Source organism: Fistularia commersonii, chromosome 22, assembly GCF_037954325.1.
Source record: "Fistularia commersonii isolate RoL2024-O1a breed Wild chromosome 22, RoL_Fcom_v1.0, whole genome shotgun sequence".
Lineage (NCBI taxonomy): Eukaryota > Metazoa > Chordata > Actinopteri > Syngnathiformes > Fistulariidae > Fistularia > Fistularia commersonii.
The window spans coordinates 7,534,871-7,551,213 of NC_141305.1; the positions used below are offsets into that span (position 1 = coordinate 7,534,871).

Sequence of the window (16,343 nt, forward strand, 5' to 3'; positions counted from 1 at the left end):
TCATCCACATCTTTAGATTTCATATTTTGCAATTTCTCATCAACCCTGATTTGAACATTTACTTAGTTGGCACATTTTATTTAAATTATTTTCGATCTTCATTGCTTTCTATCAAATCATGATACCTGTTAATTTACTTAATTTTAGGTGACAGGTTTGTTTACAACCGGATGATCAATATCTTCTCTGCTGACCAAAACTGACCAATTGCAAATTTTTTTCATTGTTGTGATGGGAATTTGGTATGAAGTGGCTGATTGAGTGTTGTGATTTGGTACAACAGCCAGTACCAAGCTTTAAATGTCATTAGGACTCGGCAAGCCTCTCTGACCTTTAGCTTAAAGGTCTCGACTCCTCTGGATCAAGTATCTGCTACGCCTGACTTTCATTCCAGTGTTTTTCTTTTATATCTATGTTTAAGCCACGAGTGCAGGACTAGAGCATTTCAACAACCAACAATTCTAAAACGATTTATACCAAAATGTCCCAAAATTGGCTTTCAGAAAATATATAAAGCACTAAAGCACTAGGTCATTTGTGAAAAGCACAGCATTAAACCTTTTCTAGAATTTAAAATTATCCCTAAAAGGTTCAATGCTGTGCTTTGCAAATTACCTGGATATAAGCCAAAATGAAAAAGGGGAAAAAAAAAATCTGAAATTTGAAAAAGTATTAGTAATATATCACATGATAATTAGCAGGCAAAAAACAAAACAAAATTGATTATTTGGAAATATCTAAATGTAAATATATGGGGAAGAACCTAAGCCATTAGTTTTTGTGAAATCATCAGAATGACGACACTGCCTTTTAAGATTGGATTTATTGAGATACAGCAATTCAAATTGTCGTTCACACAATTAAAGCTTCTGAAGGCATTGCATAGAGGCAGGCATTTGGAATGCAAGTCCATTCTAATTGAGGCCCATCTGGAGGTAAAGTGTTGCTGGAAAGCTACCAAGTAGCTTTGGTCTGTGTCACTTCTTTTGCAGGTTTTGAGTGGAATGAGCATTTCGTCTCTGGAACGAGCGTTTCGTCTCTGAAAACCAGCGGCGGTCAAAACACCACAGCAAGCATCATGGTGAAACCTGCAAACCTGGTTATTTTCAAGCCTTTACTAACAAAAACACTTAACACTTTTGGCTTCAAACCGTCTTTCAGACTTCATGAAAAAACAATCTGCAATCCAGTGTGACGCCTCCCAGGTCGACAATGTGGAGGTGTCGGGTGTCCCCCCCTCGCTGTCTCACTTGTTGGCGTGCTTCTTGCAGATGGCCACATACTCAAGCACATCCTCGGGGGAACCCATTGCCACTGGCGACCTCTGGTGGATGCTCACGGGCTGGATGTCCAGGATGTTCTCCAGGCCGGTGGAAGCCATGCCACCCGCCTGCTCCATGATGAAGGCCATGGGGTTTCCCTCGTACAGCAGCCGCAGCTGGGATGAGAAGCAGAGGTCAGAGGGGGAACCAAAGTACTTCATAGTTTAAAAAAAAAGGCTTAGAATAGTAAATATTTGAAATTTATAAGATTAATTTTTTTTAAATCCACAGAATTAAACCAGCTAAATTTACTGGCTCTAAATGCCAAATTCACAACAGAAGATTGCTATCAGTGTGGAATATACTGGAATATACTGACAAATATATCACCCCTAATGTTAGCATCAATGTGCAAAACTGGATCAAACCCATACTTCCATAGTTTTTGTCTGAAAAATGTATCTTACATGCATAAATCAGAGTTTTATAATGATGATTTTTGGCTTTAAAAGGGGGGGTGGAGCATCAGGTTAAAAAATGTCAAGCAATGCATACTTGTAACTGAGAACTGTTGCAGTCTTTATACCCTGCTGTGTGTCAAGAAGAGAAAAAAAATTGCATGAAATCGTGTTTGTCTTCCAACTTGTGTGAGCTGACAGCGACAAAAATAGTCAAATAAGCCCGCTGCGGAAAACAGCGTGATGAAAAAGCCCTGGTCACGCAGGAAGTGCAGCGTGAAGAAACCATATTGTACCACTGTCTTGGGTTACAGCCAGAAACAGAAAACCTTTCAGAAGAGAAAGACCTCGGTCAAAGCAAACAATGGTGTCCTTCAGTCTGCTAACAAGAAAAAAATGCAAGAGGATGATGTTTCCCCCAGGGAATTTGTTTTCATGTATTTATGTTTTGTTTGCTAGCCCTTTGTGCTGTTGTCTGCGTTATGATTTCCACTGACCTTTCCCTGTGGGTTCTTGGTGTTTCCGGGGTACAGAAAGATGCCCCCGTACATCAGGGTCCGGTGGACATCAGCTACCATGGAGCCAATGTAGCGGGCGTTGTAGGGCTCGCTGCCGTCCTGAGGTCATTTTAAAATGTTGCATTAGAATGATATTTTACAATAAGTACAATAAAAGATCGTAAAATTACATAAAACATTCAACATAAGATTATACTGCAGTAAAGCTTTACATTACACATACATGCAAGATTAGGAAAATACTATTGACGAGGGGTTACTACAGGGTTACTATATGGGGGGGGCGTCATCTGAAAATGTATTGGGTTTTTGTGCTATTTTGATCATCAGATGTTCTGAAATTTTGAAAAATCAAGATTTAAACTTAGACAATGTCAATCAACTAGCAAGAAAACGGCAGAGAACTCAATTTAATAAAGAGACGATAAGAAAATAATGTTTGGAAATAAATACAATAATATCTTTGGCTTCATTGTGAAATAAATCTTTAGATAGGTTCAGATTTCCGAAAACGTCTGTTTCATAATAATTCCTGGTCTCTGTTTCTCTACTGAAGTAAAACAGGTAAATTAGACCCACAAAACGTTGGTCTAAAAAAAAGTGTCCATTTCTATTAATTTTTTTGCACATTCTACATTTCCAGTATCATACAAGGGCTGATCAATATATTTAATACCACACATTTATAAAATGGCAATTTAACATGATATTAGGGCCTTCCTGTCCATTTAGTAATTTTTATTTTAATTACAGGAATATACGTATGAGGGTGTTAAATACATATTTAATCATATTTTGTTAGAATCATTAGACAAATTGCTTTGTGAATTCAAAAAAAATGTCTGTTGGTTGTTAGAGAACAACACCACTAAATGATCATCACAACCGCTGTGTTACTGATACCTGAGGAAATTTCTTCTTCTGCAGATACTCTGTGACAGCGGGGTCAAAGAACTTGGCGTAGCCCTCATTCAGACTGTAGATCTTCCCCCGTTTTTTGATCTTCACGTCCCGATCGACAAGGATGAACTCGCCGATGGCCTGGTTGGGAAGAGGAGGGCAGGACGAGGACGTAAGTCATGTTCCTCCTCACACGGACGGTTATCTTAGCAGAGCGCTTACCGGGTCCAGCATGAAGCCGTTGACACCCTGCCCAGTGGAGATGACCATCATGGTTGCGCTTCCATACAGTGCATAACCTGCCGCCACCAGCTTCCTGCCAGGCTGGAGGGCGTCCTTCTCACATGGTTCGTCATCTGTGGTCTGACACAAGTCCTCAATTAGACCGTGAAATACTTTAACTTGGGTTTCAGATATGTCCAGAAATGGCATAAACAGAGACCTATTTAGGCAAATTATTTAATGTCATTTATGTTTGTATTGCTTTCATTTGCAAGACCATCAAGAAATCACCTTAAACAGTTTAGAACGGGCCTGCATTTGCCTGGTTGCTGATAATTAAAAAGAAAAAGGTACATTTCAAGTCTAGACAGGACATTTGTGCACTGTAGTATTTTTTTATGTGACCCTGTCACTCCCTGTACTGCGATACATGCTGAATTACCGTCACATATTTGCCTTAAAACCGGTTGGACTTGAGGAAAGCAGCTCTCAACATAAGTACAAAGTATATGAATACTTATACTAAGATCTCAGCCAGTACCTTTTTATAGATGGCGAAGATGGTCCCAATGGAGACGAGGCAGTCGATGTTGGAGGAGCCGTCAAGAGGGTCGAAACAAACTATGTATTTGCCCTGGAAGGAGGGAAAAAAAATAAGATTTTGTGTCAAAACCACTTGAAAGCGATGGTTTCGAACAAATATTTGGCTTGAAATTGCGGATCAGTGAGCTTTTAACAGATACATGAAGGATTGGAGTTGGAGTGTTGGGCTCTTTAATGGAAAAGACAACTAAGGAAGTTAAGCAGGAAGTTACGACGCAAACATTAAGACAAACTTACTGTTTGTGACAGTTGGATCCATTGGTTAAAAACAATCAGGGATCCTGTTTGTCTGGAAACTAAAGAAGAACTTAACTACCTGGTGTTTAATTTCTCTCTTTCTAGAAATGTGAGGGTGACATTGATAAACACAAACAGGATTTAGTTTTAAACACTGAATTCAAGGCTCGGCGTTTGAATTTTAACTTGCGAAATGAGTTTTTCCTCCATTTTATGAAGATCTACTCTGTGGGCAGTCTGGCCTGTGAAAAGTACACTACTCTAAAAAAATTACAACCTCAAAAACGTTGTTCGGAACTTCTTCAGGTTTGTGTGAAATTAGCATGAGGAAGTGCCAGCTTTCGCACCAAAGGAGCAAAAGTTCATACAAATGAGCACAAAATGTGTAGAAATATGACGAAATAACAGCAAAACAGGAACAGGAACGAAATAGATAAACCAATTATCATAAGTAAAGAAAAATATTTTACACAGACGCTTTTATTCAAAGTGACTTACAAAACGCTCTACCTACAGGGTCAGCCAGGACCTCCAGGGGGAAGTCTGGGACCCCCGAACGACACTCTTCCCCCCTGCCGCCCCGTCTCCTTACCCTGGTTTCTGGCTCCACGATGATGATCTTGTCGTTCTCTTCCGACACCAGCACGCAGGAGGTGAAGGAGGACTTGAGCATGTTGATGACCAGGTCGTTGGACAGGATGTCCAGCTTCTTCACCTGGTCGCCCGTCACGTTGGTGCTGCCGGCGATGCCATAACTAAGGGGTCGAAACAAAGTATCACTCATTGCTTCTGCTCTATTCAGTTTTTTTTTTTCAACGTTTAACACTAACCAGAAGATTCACGTCCAAATACAAATGGACAGAGGAAACTCATACTTTGTTTGTTGGATTCTTTTACATTAACCTTTATGTTCATCGAACATGAGGGTTTGGTTAGTTTCTTTTCCATTTTACATCTACTCTTGCATGACTTTAACGTGAACTCTTACAATGATCTTCATGTGGATGTGTCTGATGGGTTTCGTGAAGCACTTAAATTGTCTTGTTCTCAAGCTGTGACAGAAATAGTGATTAATTGAGACAACATGCACAAAATTCATTGGGTTTTTCATGAGCACTTACAAAAGGTAAATATTCCTCATTTTGCGCAGGACAAAAATGGCCGTGATATTATATGAACTTTCTGCCGTTGTGGGGATGCCTTGTTCGTACAAACTTCTGTGTGTGTGTTTAAAGGGAGGGGCAAATGCACCCTGACTCCCCCCCACACACACACACACACACACCAAAGAACCCAACCGCCGCTTACACTTAACCCACAACTGATACACACATTTGTTAGTTCAAGATCAGCTACATTCACTTTTAAAGGAACATCTAATCCATAGACAACATTCGGTGATATAGCACACACACACACACACACACACACACACACACACACACACGTGGTTGGCTGATGTTTTCACCCAGACCCGCTTGTAAATTCACTGGGAAACACATTTTCACAAGACAGCTGAAAAGGAGGGAAACAATTTTAGACAAACTAGAGTAGAATATATATATGTATACGTTTAAAAGAATGAATCGCTCTGAATCAAGGTCGTATTTACGACCAATCTAAACAGTGTTTCCCTTTATGTAGCCCTAAATGCTATGAATTTGGGGTTTGAGAGTTACAGGATCGACACTTTTTCACCTCTTTCCGGCACTTTTTTTTAAAAACAACTCGATCGAAGCTATCGATAGATCGATTGGCCATAAAAAGAAAGTTTCCGGCCCTGTTTTTTTTCGCATAGAATAATAAAGAGACGCTTTAATACGAGTGTTTCCTGCTGGAGTCATACGCCTCTTATTAAAAAGTGGGCGTGGTCTCGCAGGTATGCGCTTCCTGATTGGCGATCTGGCACCAGCCGGCTTCCCGACGTGGAAACGCAGGTCAAAATAAATAATAATAAAAAAAACTACCGCGCAACTTCTTTAGACTAACTTATTTTTATCTGTTTTATTCTTTTTTTTTTAACTCACAGATGCGCGATCCCGGCTTTACGCACGGCGCTGGAGATGGCCTTCACCGCCGTGCACAGCGAGTTGAGCAGCGTGGTGAGCTCGCCGGTGCCCTTCGCCTTTTTGCCCTCTTCCATCACGAAGCGGGTCATGGTGACCACGTTGGTATCGAAGACCCCCTGTTCCGACATGACGGCAGCGGAAGAGACGGATGGAACACCGGCCGACGAGGGGGTGAAGGAGGAGGAGGACTGTTAAAAACAGTAAGCGCAGCCAACGAGGAACTTTAGGCGTGGAGGAGTGGGGAGGACGCGATGGACCAATCCGGAGCCGCTGGAGAGGTGTGACTGACCAACACACACACACACACACACACACACGCACACGCATGCATGCATGCACACGCACACACACAGGCTGGTGATGAAACGATAGTTGCCGGGAGACGGATGTGACCAGAAGAATAGAAGCGCTGCGGGCACAAAATCAGTGGTTGCACAAGTTTCCAGTAGGTTTGATAGCGAATATCACAAATGCGAGTTTTCTTTTGTTTTCTTTATTTTGTCCTTTTTTTTAAAAAAAAAACAAAAAAACGCCACTCTCGAACTCGTGAACTTTAGAGACGTTTTAATAATAATCCATTTATTTATCCTAAGGACCCGGCAAATGGTTTCGTATTTAGGGTGGATGTGGAATAATCTAGTTGTTAAGATGTTTTATTGTGATTTGTTTTCTCTGTCTCAGATACTGTAACATCATTTAACAGTGCTTTTTCATGACATTGTCATATTTACTCTTTGTTTGCTTCCTGGAGTCACTTCTTAGTCATCTGTGCTGTACATTCTTATATGAACATACGTAAATTTTGCATGTTTTGCGTCAAATCCAGCAGATCTCCTCACATCTTCTCTGGATTATGTGCAGTGGAGGTTAAAGTTCAATGAGCATCGAGTCAAACGGTCAAATATTTGTCTTGAATCCACACCTGATTCTCACAGGACCGCAGTCAATGGACCTGGAGACATGCTGCTTTTAGTATTATCGCGACTGTTGGAAAAACCTTATTCAAAAGACTACCATTGGCCACTTTTTTTTTTCCTTCCAAACAGTAAAATAGGTTTAGAAATTTCTTTTAAAACATTCAAGCTTTTCTGTTATTGACAAAGCCCCTTCTGTTTAAGTATCCTAAATGATTTACATTTTTTTTGGAAAAAAAAACGTATAGAATAGCATGTAATATAATATAACAGAATAGTCCTTTATTGTTATTGCAGGGAATACTGCAACAGATTTGGTTTCAGCTTTGTAAAATGCTTGGTATCAAAGAAAAACACTTATGCAAGAAAAGACAATAGGACCGAATATGATCCAAGTCTAACTTGAGAACATGCAGATACACAGATACTGTGGACAGTGTTGTGAGATTTAAATATAAATATGGATACCATATTTATATTAAAAATAGACGTGTCTGGGGGGGTCATATGACTGTTGAACATCCAGCTATTGTGTAGAGTGCTGTGTAAATTGTCATTTGCAGATATTGTTTGTTATGCACAGCATTGTGCAAAATAGTCACCTACTTAAAATATGAATATGATGTTTATATAACATATACACATGCATATATCTAATTTAGTCCTACTGCTCCAACACACTTGAAAAAAAAACAGAATGGTATTGACTTTATGTAAAAAAAAAACTGGAAGGAATTTTGCAAATAATACAGTATACACAAAGGCGGCCCTGGTTCACAGTGGTTAGCACTTTCCCCTCACACCATGAAGGTCCCAGCTTAAATTCCGACTGGTGGCCTTTCTGTGTGGATTTTGCATATTCTTCCCGTGTCTGCATGTTTTTTCTCCGGTTTCTTCCGACAGTCCAAAAACACACAGTTGGTTTATTGGCGACCCTAAATCCCCAAGACGTTTGAGCCAGCGAGCGAGTAAATGGCTGTATGTCTCTATATGTGGCCCCTGTGACCCACTGGTGACGGGTCTGGGGTGAACCCTGCCTCTCGCAAGATAAACCAGGGTAAACGATATAGAGAATGAATGAATGGCATGCACATATACAAATGTTATCACCTCATCAGTTTTGTCTTAATTCCTCTGTGTTGAATTTGTGGGATCAGACAGCAGAGGCCAATATTTTCATGTTTGAAAAAGGCTTTTAACATGTGGATTTAATTTGAGGAGGCCTGTTTACGTTGAGCCTCACTGTCTATTCGGAACATATAAACACAAACTCATTTTAACCTTTCATTCTCATTTGGCCGTGAAGTGAAAGAAGTTTCTCTTTTCTTCTCCTGCAGTTCTCAATCAAGGCCACAAGATAGCAGACTTGGTAAGCGAAAAGTCAGGTGGAGGCAAACAGAAATAACTCGCACTAGAGCCCACAGCTGCAGCTTCTTGTGGCTGAAGTTGCCATTCTAACAAACAAAGCCGTGCCTTTCATTGGGATTTGAAGTATTTCTGGGCAGCACAGTGATGCAGTGGTTAGCGTGTCCCACTCACAGCGAGAAAGTTCCCAGTTTGATGTTCCTCCAGGTTCTCCAATTTGCTCCCACAGTCCGAAAAACATGCAGTAGTTCATTTGGAAACCCTTAAATGCCCAGCAACCCCACGACCATGAGTAGGATAAGGATAAGCGGTATGGATGATAAATGAATACATGTCAGTGGCAGTACTTTTTTATAGATTAGGGCCATGTGGAAAAACACAATTTTTTTTGAGGGGAGGTCATACTTTAGACAACTACTAACATGCTGATTCTTATTTACATCTCAGATTTTTACATGTTTACAAGGATTGACATCTATGGACCAGCATAACTGCCATCTTCAAGCTGCATATCTTTATTTCAATACTGTGTGTGTGTGTGTATGTCTGTTTGTCTGTTCTCCATCACCTCGGATATCAGATAAAAAGAGACAACAGGGAAGGAACGCGCGGGGGGCTGCATCCTCTACACTTCATAGAACTGTCACTTATTTTATCCTCATACCTCAGATTTTTCAACTCTAATTTAAATTAAAGGGGATTACAATCCTTGTTAGAAAAACAGAGTAGTCGTCACTTTTGTCACCAACTATTTTTATGGTTTCTTTTAAATCTGTATCTTGTGTGTATTTTTTGTGTCTTTTTTCATCCTTGTTGGTGTCACTCTGCTCTCCTCATGTTCATTTTTGTAATTGTTATTGTCACTCTGTTTCTGTTGTCATTTTTGTTGTCTATTCTCACCCTTTCTGTCTTTTTTTTCATTCTGTCGCCTATACTTATCCTTGTTGTTCAATCTGCTGTCTATTTATTTGTGGATATCTTTACCTATCTTTTCATCGTCTCTCTTATTTATATTTATATTTACATTTATATTATATTTATATTTATACTCATATCTGCTGAGACAAAATAATTTCCCCTATGGGAATCAATAAAGTATATCTTATCTTATCTTATCTTATCTTACCTTATCAGCCCCACATCCTACACTCAGCTTTCAAAGGGCTCCCCTCTGGTTGCAGACACCGCTACCCTGCCTGCAAACTGCAAAATCCAGAGGAGATGGGCAACCTTCGTTCCCAGAGTTGTCCAACTCCTCAATTCCCAGCAACCCTGCGAACCCCTCATCACTGAGCCACCCCTCTCCCCACTGGGTGTAATTAATGCCGCTAATTTATATTTATTATATAAATGCAGACAATGTGCACACTTTTGTAAAGTCATCTATTTACATATATATATATATTTATATATATATATATATTTATATATATATAAATATATTTATATTATATTTATATATATATATATATATATATATAAGAATAAGAATAAGAACAACTTTATTTATCCCGAAGTAAATTGTTGTGCCAGAGTTTCAAGTAAAACATAACAACAATAATTAATAGTAGGAAGGAGGGAGAATAAGAATTACAAATGAAACTATAAAATATCAAAGTCAAGGCTATATTATTCTCTTTTTTTTTTCAATTTCACTCTTGATGCTCACAACTTTAATGCTGCTACCCCATGTGCCCTTGGGGCAAAATTAAGATAGGCACCTTGAATTTATCATTATTATTATATTCTTATTATCACAATAAAACACGTGTTTCTAAATCCTGCTGACATTAAATTTTTTTTTTTTTTCTGCTGACATCATATTTTCCAACAGTAGAAGCTGTTAATTTGAAAATCCCCGGGTGTTTCCGGTGGGCAGGTAACCAGGTAACCGTGGGCCCGGCGAGCCGCACCTGAAGCGTCAGCGACCTCCGCACGGGCAGGCCGAGGTCCCTACTGCGCATGTCCGCGCTTCTGACGAGCCGCCGGCGAGGCGTGCGAGTACAAAGAGGCTGCGGGCAGAGGAGGACGCGGGACGCTGCGTGAGGCACCGGGCTCCCCTTCGACTTTAACCGGAACTTTCACTTAGTTTGTTCACTTCACACCGGAATTCTTCTATTTTTTATTTTTAATTTCAAGACCACCGAGGAAAGAATCGTCCGTTCTCCCAGAAGAGAGACGCTGCGTTCAGGACAACCTCGGAGAAAGTGCCGGTAAGCTCGTGCGTGCTAGCTTTAACGGTTCGAATAAAAAACGTTCCAAACGGTTGTTGTTTTTTTCTCAGCGCCGCATCGTCGCCGCTGCTACCCGGGGTCAGGTGCTCCCCGCGGCGGCCAGACGAGACGGTCAATCCCATGAAGCACTGCTGCCTAAGCGGGATTATGTGTAAAGTCAGATGGTGTTGTGTCGGTCCTGTCCGGCGTGCGTGTTTCCGTCGTGAACCGATGGGAAGGTGGTGGACTTTGAGCCGTGTGCGCAACGGAAATGAGGCGGATGCAGAAAGTGGAGGGAAAGAACCGGCCAAAATGTGACCCGCCAGGAAATAAAGCTTTTTTTTTTTTCAATGTGTGTATCTGTCACAGAATAGGTGAGACTCCCAAGTATTAAGCTTCTTGTACATGCTTTCAAACTGATTATTATGAAGGGTGGTGTGGGGTAGTCAGTTTTGAACTTTGAATTTAATGGAACTGGATGCAGAGTCTATTTAAGTCCTCCACAGGTTCAACTCTGGAGATCTACTTCAATGAATTCTCCATCGAAGCACTTTTGGATGTTATCAGATTCTATCGCGTCTGGATGATAAAACTAGTCATTTAGCGGCAGGTTCAATATCATCAAGGATCCGCAGCTTGTAAAACTGTTGGAGACCGTTCATAAATCACTGGTCCACATTGTGGTAGCTGAGATAATTTGCAGCAAGACCTGCTGCTTTTTTCCCCGCATCCCACACTGTGGTTGTGCGCACACTGGCAAGGACCCATGTCAGGGCGAACTCGACTCATGTTCAGAGAACAAGTTTTCTGATAAGAACGGGAGTATTTCTTGATTTTGAATAGATCCAATTTCTTTATATTGCTGTAACAGCAGTGTCTAAAGATCTGCTATCACACTGATTGAATCTTGCTATTAGTAAGTGAGACATTCAAGAAAACTTTTCTGTGGGCCTTTTTGGGCGGCGTGGCTTAGGGGTTAGACGGGCGTAACTTGTCGAGGTGGTGTTGAGCAAGACGCTGAACCCCCAACTGCTCCCCTGGCGCTGTTCCTTAGCTGCCTTCTGCTCATGGTTCATCTATGATTGGTTAAATGCAGTGGTCAAATTTCGCTGATGATGTGCTCTATGTATAACTTAATGTGACAGTCAAGGCATTTCTTCTCATATTGCCAAGTGATTCTTATAATTCGATAAGACCGCCTAACCTCATATGACACTCGTCTTGAAATTGCTTCCAGGTGAGTTGACCCGCCCTCCCTTTGCCCAGGTCTGCAGCAACCTGCTGCTCCTTTGTCCCTCATGTGACCTGGTAATCCCTCCCTTCGTATCCACTTCTGGCGGGTTGAGCATGTTTGCAACAGGTTCAAATGATTCCCCTCCTTTCTTCTTCATACCCTGAAATATTGCAAGAGAAAAGCACAGGAGGTCCGCAACCCTCAGCCTGGGTTTTGTCCCGAGCCAAACTGTTTGTTATTTTCATGCTATCAGGCTCTGACGAGGGCCTTGGAATAGATGATGGTCGCCCCATTGAGTTTGCAGACGGGGCTGCTTCTCTTTCCGGACCCCGAGGGGCTTTTCCCTATGAAGTCAGGAGGCGCTGAATTGAAATGTGGGGGGCGGGATGGGGTGCAGATGGCATTTTAATGAAATTCTTAGCCTTCCATTCTGCCACTTGAGCCGTGTCCTGTTGTCCACACCTGGGAATAAAGAGGGTCCGGATTGGAAGCAGAGCTTTGATTCAAGGCGCAAGAATTGAGGGCAGGATATTGTTTTTTTTATTCCTGCTCTGATTGTGGTGGTTTTGTGTCCTCACACAGGTGATGACACTCAAGCGATTGGGGATAAAGTTTTAAGTCCGAGGTGTTTATGTGAATTCCTATCACGCAAATATTTCATGATGTAAAGTGGAGCATTTTATTCTTTGCAAAAACCAGCCCAAGATTTTCAAGTTTAAGTATCTTTAAACAATATTTAAGAGCATTTGTCATGCAACAATCTACCTCCAGGTGTGTGTGTGTGTGTGTGTGTGTGTGTGTGTGTGTGTGTGTGTGTGTGTGTGTGTGTGTGTGTGTGTGTGTGTGTGTGTGTGTGTGTGTGTGTGTGTGTGTGTGTGTGTGTGTGTGTGTGTGTGTGTGTGTGTGTGTGTGTGTGTGTGTGTGTGTGTGGAGGAGGGGGTAGTAATTCTGCCCGAATTCTCAGAGTACCTCTGAAAGTCGCAATTAAAAGTAAACCTACTTTAAACTTAACGAAAGAACCGATATTTGCGAAAAACTTTTTTGCAGAAGTAGACAAGATAAAGGAAAAAATAGGAATTGAAGAAAAGGTGTGTGTGTAAAGAAAAAAGCAATGGTCAATGGATTAACGGTTTAACTGCACGGTCAACTCGTGTCCCAAAAAGGATCCAGTTGTGGTTCAAACCTAGTCATGTATTTAAGAAGTCAAACAAAGATCCAGTCCTTGTTGAGGAGTTAACAGGGTGGAGCCCAAAGGTGGCTCCTGAGGTGGCTGACTTCCTTTTAATATCTGTAGGACAATGCTCAGACTGTTCTGTGGTGGCCAGTGCTGTCTTCTATGCTGAGGATAGCGGATGCCAACCGGCTGGTCCGCAAGTCCAGTGCAATGTGGGAGTGAAGCTGGACCCTCTGATGGTGGTGTCAGAGAGAGGAATGCTTTGCAAAGTGTAACTGCTTCCTGGGTCGATGGTCTTCAACCTGAAGTCCAGTCATATCTAAAATAGTAGAGGATGAAGCTCCTAGGGTGAGAAGAGAGTAATTTTTACATTGTAAATAACAAACGTTTTGAATCTTTAAGTCAATTTTTTTTATTTTTTTTTATGGGGTTGAAGTCTCGGAGCAGCCATGATCTATAGGCAGAATACGCTGCGGGTTCTTTGGGAGGAGCAGCTCCTTGGCCCGGAGGAGATTCAGGAAAACGGACAAGCCCTTGAAATAACTCCTGTGATGGGGGGGGGGGAAAGGATATGACTAATAAAAATGCACATACGATGAAAAGGCAGACAAGACAGACTCTGCATCAGCTAAAGCAAGCAAGAAGCAGATGTCAACATATTTTAAACCCCCCCCCCCCCCCCCCCCTACACACACACACACAGTTGCAATATTGTGGTATTGTCTGTTAAGGTATGCAGTTTGACCTCTTGATTTGGCACATTTATATTTTGCGGATTTAAATAATGTCGGATTCAACCAGCGGCTAGATTTTTTTTGCGTCTTGTTTGAAATTAATACCTGATACAGCTGGTAGTTGTCGATTGAACTCTTCAGTTTGTGTGTCAGTTATTTACCCCCTTATTTTGTCTTTGTATAAATAGTTCATGGTTTCAGCACATTTTGCAGTTCCTCCAAAAAAAATGTGGAGTTGTACTCGTGACTTATCCTGGTCCCTGCAGTAACATATCATCATACCAGGTGCGTTGACTGATATGTGGCGGTGACCTCAGGTGCTTTGGTTAGCACAAATGTTCCTCGCTAATCCTACCGTGGCAGCGGCTCATGTGCCTGCCTTTTTTTTTTTTTAAATTTCTCCCCGTTGTTTTCTGCAAGCCTTAACAAGCTTAGTGTTAAGTCTGTACATTATGCACGTCCACCGCCTCCCACTAACACATAAGCAGACCTTGTAGGAGATGAAGCACGGCCTGGTACTTATGGCTTAGCGGCCAACATCAGGCCGAACGTTCGGCTTCTGTGGACTCATGGCAAAGGTCTCTCAATTAACACCTCTGTGAAGCGACCTTTCTGTCCGCATGATTGACTGCTGACCCCCCCCCCCCCCCCCCCCCACTCTGATTACGCCTCCCGGCACTCCCAGTGTTTGTTTAGAGAAAATGACTTCCACCCCGCTGAGCTGTCTGAGCGGGTTGCACGTCAAAGTTGGGGCCTCTGCTTTTCTTGCGGTCAAGTAGTGTTGTGTTTTTTTTATTTTTAATTTTTTTTTGAGGAGTCTCTCCCCGTGTCGTTTCCTCTGTAATTTCATTGCCTGGTTTGCGCTTGTCTTGTAATTTTCAGCCGAGGTCTGACATCTGTGCACATTCTGCTCCCCGGTTTTCTGCTTGTCTTGCAGGACTAAAAATGAGCTCCCATAAGGGCTGATTTAGCTTTTGAAAATGAATTTGTATGTTCATCCAAGAAAAGACCTTTCTTCTTTATACACTTTGTAACTGGAAGAAGAGTAAAGGTTGCCACTGCTCTCTGGGAGGTGAAGGGTGGAGGGAGTTATTGCAGCTGCTGGTGTCCCGATGTGTGGGATGAAGGCCCACATGGGCTCTCAGAAGACGCCCTGTTATTACGAGACCACGTCTACTTTGACTTTGAATCCACAGAAACAAAACAATTGGTGCTTCCTCAGAAAAGAAACAGACTTGCAGAGACCTATTCTGCTCGGAGGTCAACGATTAATCTTGTCGGAGCATGGAGGAGGCTCACAGCAATGAACACACTTGGGAAGTCTTGTTGAAAGTCATAAAAGCGGGTCAGAAGGTTTTTTCCTGTTGGTTGTAAATAGGTGAAATAGGAAGTCGTCATCGGATGATCAAAGGGCTCGTCCAGAAGCCCGGTTTCATCATCCCTTTCACACACTGCTATCAGTATATGATCCCCATCCCATCAGTTCCCGGCGGGACGCCAACGCTGTTCAGACATTGGTACTTGGTTGTAGGTTGTGACATCGGCTGACAGCCGATTTTAACATCAGAATAATTTACTACCGCTGACTAGTGATTATCAATATACACCTAATGAAATAATTGCCAGGTATTTTCAAGAAAACTTTGCCAGGTAAACATGTCTGATGGAAACCTGTAAAAACTGAACGTTTCCAATCTGGAAAAACACTTTTTTTTTTTTTTTTTTTTTTTTTTTTTTTTTTTTTAAATCAAGTTCCAAAAATTGATTATCTTTTGAGACAGTTTTGCCTTGGCAAGAAATCAACAGGCTGGTCAAAGAAGACTTAACCTATCAACCGCTGCTTGGGGAAAAACTCGCAAGGAAAATCTTGTGGATTTCTAAAGTGTTTCGTCTCTCTTAGATTTACCATTTTGGTCTCACGATTGTGATTTTTGTCACGCCGTGGCTCTGATAATGTTGGTGGATGGATCCTTACAGTCCAAGCATCTGTCGGGGCACTGACTGATGTCGCCGTCGGAAGGAAGTGTCGGTTTGTCACTTCACGGCCTCCGGCACCTCTGAGCAGAGGTTTGGGGTGGGGGGTGGCCGTTTGACAGAGCGATAAGCCCTCAGGTATGCAGGCGTGCTGGGACTCTGACCGGGCGGCCCACATGAAGGAGGAGCTCACGGAGCACAGCCAGAACAACTCCCCTGTAATTTTTTTTTTTTTTTTTTTTTTTTTTTTTTTTTTTTAGGGAAAGTTTTGTGTTTGCAACATTTTTATTGGCTTCAGGCTAATTTTCACTGCAATTTAAGCGACATGTCTCCATGGTAAGAACAGTGACGGAAAGATGGGAAACATCAAACGCATTTCTGCCAGATTAGGCATTTTCTAACACTAGTTGTCCAAGAGGAACAGGGAAGGAAAAAAAAAACAACAATTTTCCATGTCTAGAGTTTT

At 41.7% G+C, this 16,343-nt stretch overlaps 2 protein-coding genes across 2 annotated transcripts in view; one reads left to right on the top strand and one right to left on the bottom strand.

The window, feature by feature from the left end:
* Window positions 1-811: 811 nt before the first annotated feature.
* On the bottom strand, window positions 812-6,490 carry LOC147221576 (fructose-1,6-bisphosphatase 1-like). The gene is made up of 7 exons (XM_086169153.1): window positions 6,228-6,490; window positions 4,793-4,955; window positions 3,902-3,994; window positions 3,361-3,501; window positions 3,142-3,279; window positions 2,218-2,337; window positions 812-1,438 (listed from the first exon to the last, which is right to left on the bottom strand). The coding sequence occupies exons 1-7, from the start codon at window positions 6,395-6,397 to the stop codon at window positions 1,247-1,249; spliced, it is 1,017 nt and encodes a 338-aa protein (XP_086025279.1). The 5' UTR covers window positions 6,398-6,490; the 3' UTR covers window positions 812-1,246.
* A 4,112-nt stretch (window positions 6,491-10,602) lies between these two features.
* The window catches only part of kank1a (KN motif and ankyrin repeat domains 1a), a 49,277-nt gene continuing 43,536 nt past the window's right edge, over window positions 10,603-16,343 (top strand). The window contains exon 1 of the mRNA XM_086169154.1: window positions 10,603-10,761. The gene's annotated coding sequence lies outside the window, so the exon portion shown is untranslated. The remainder of the gene's footprint in view (window positions 10,762-16,343) is intronic.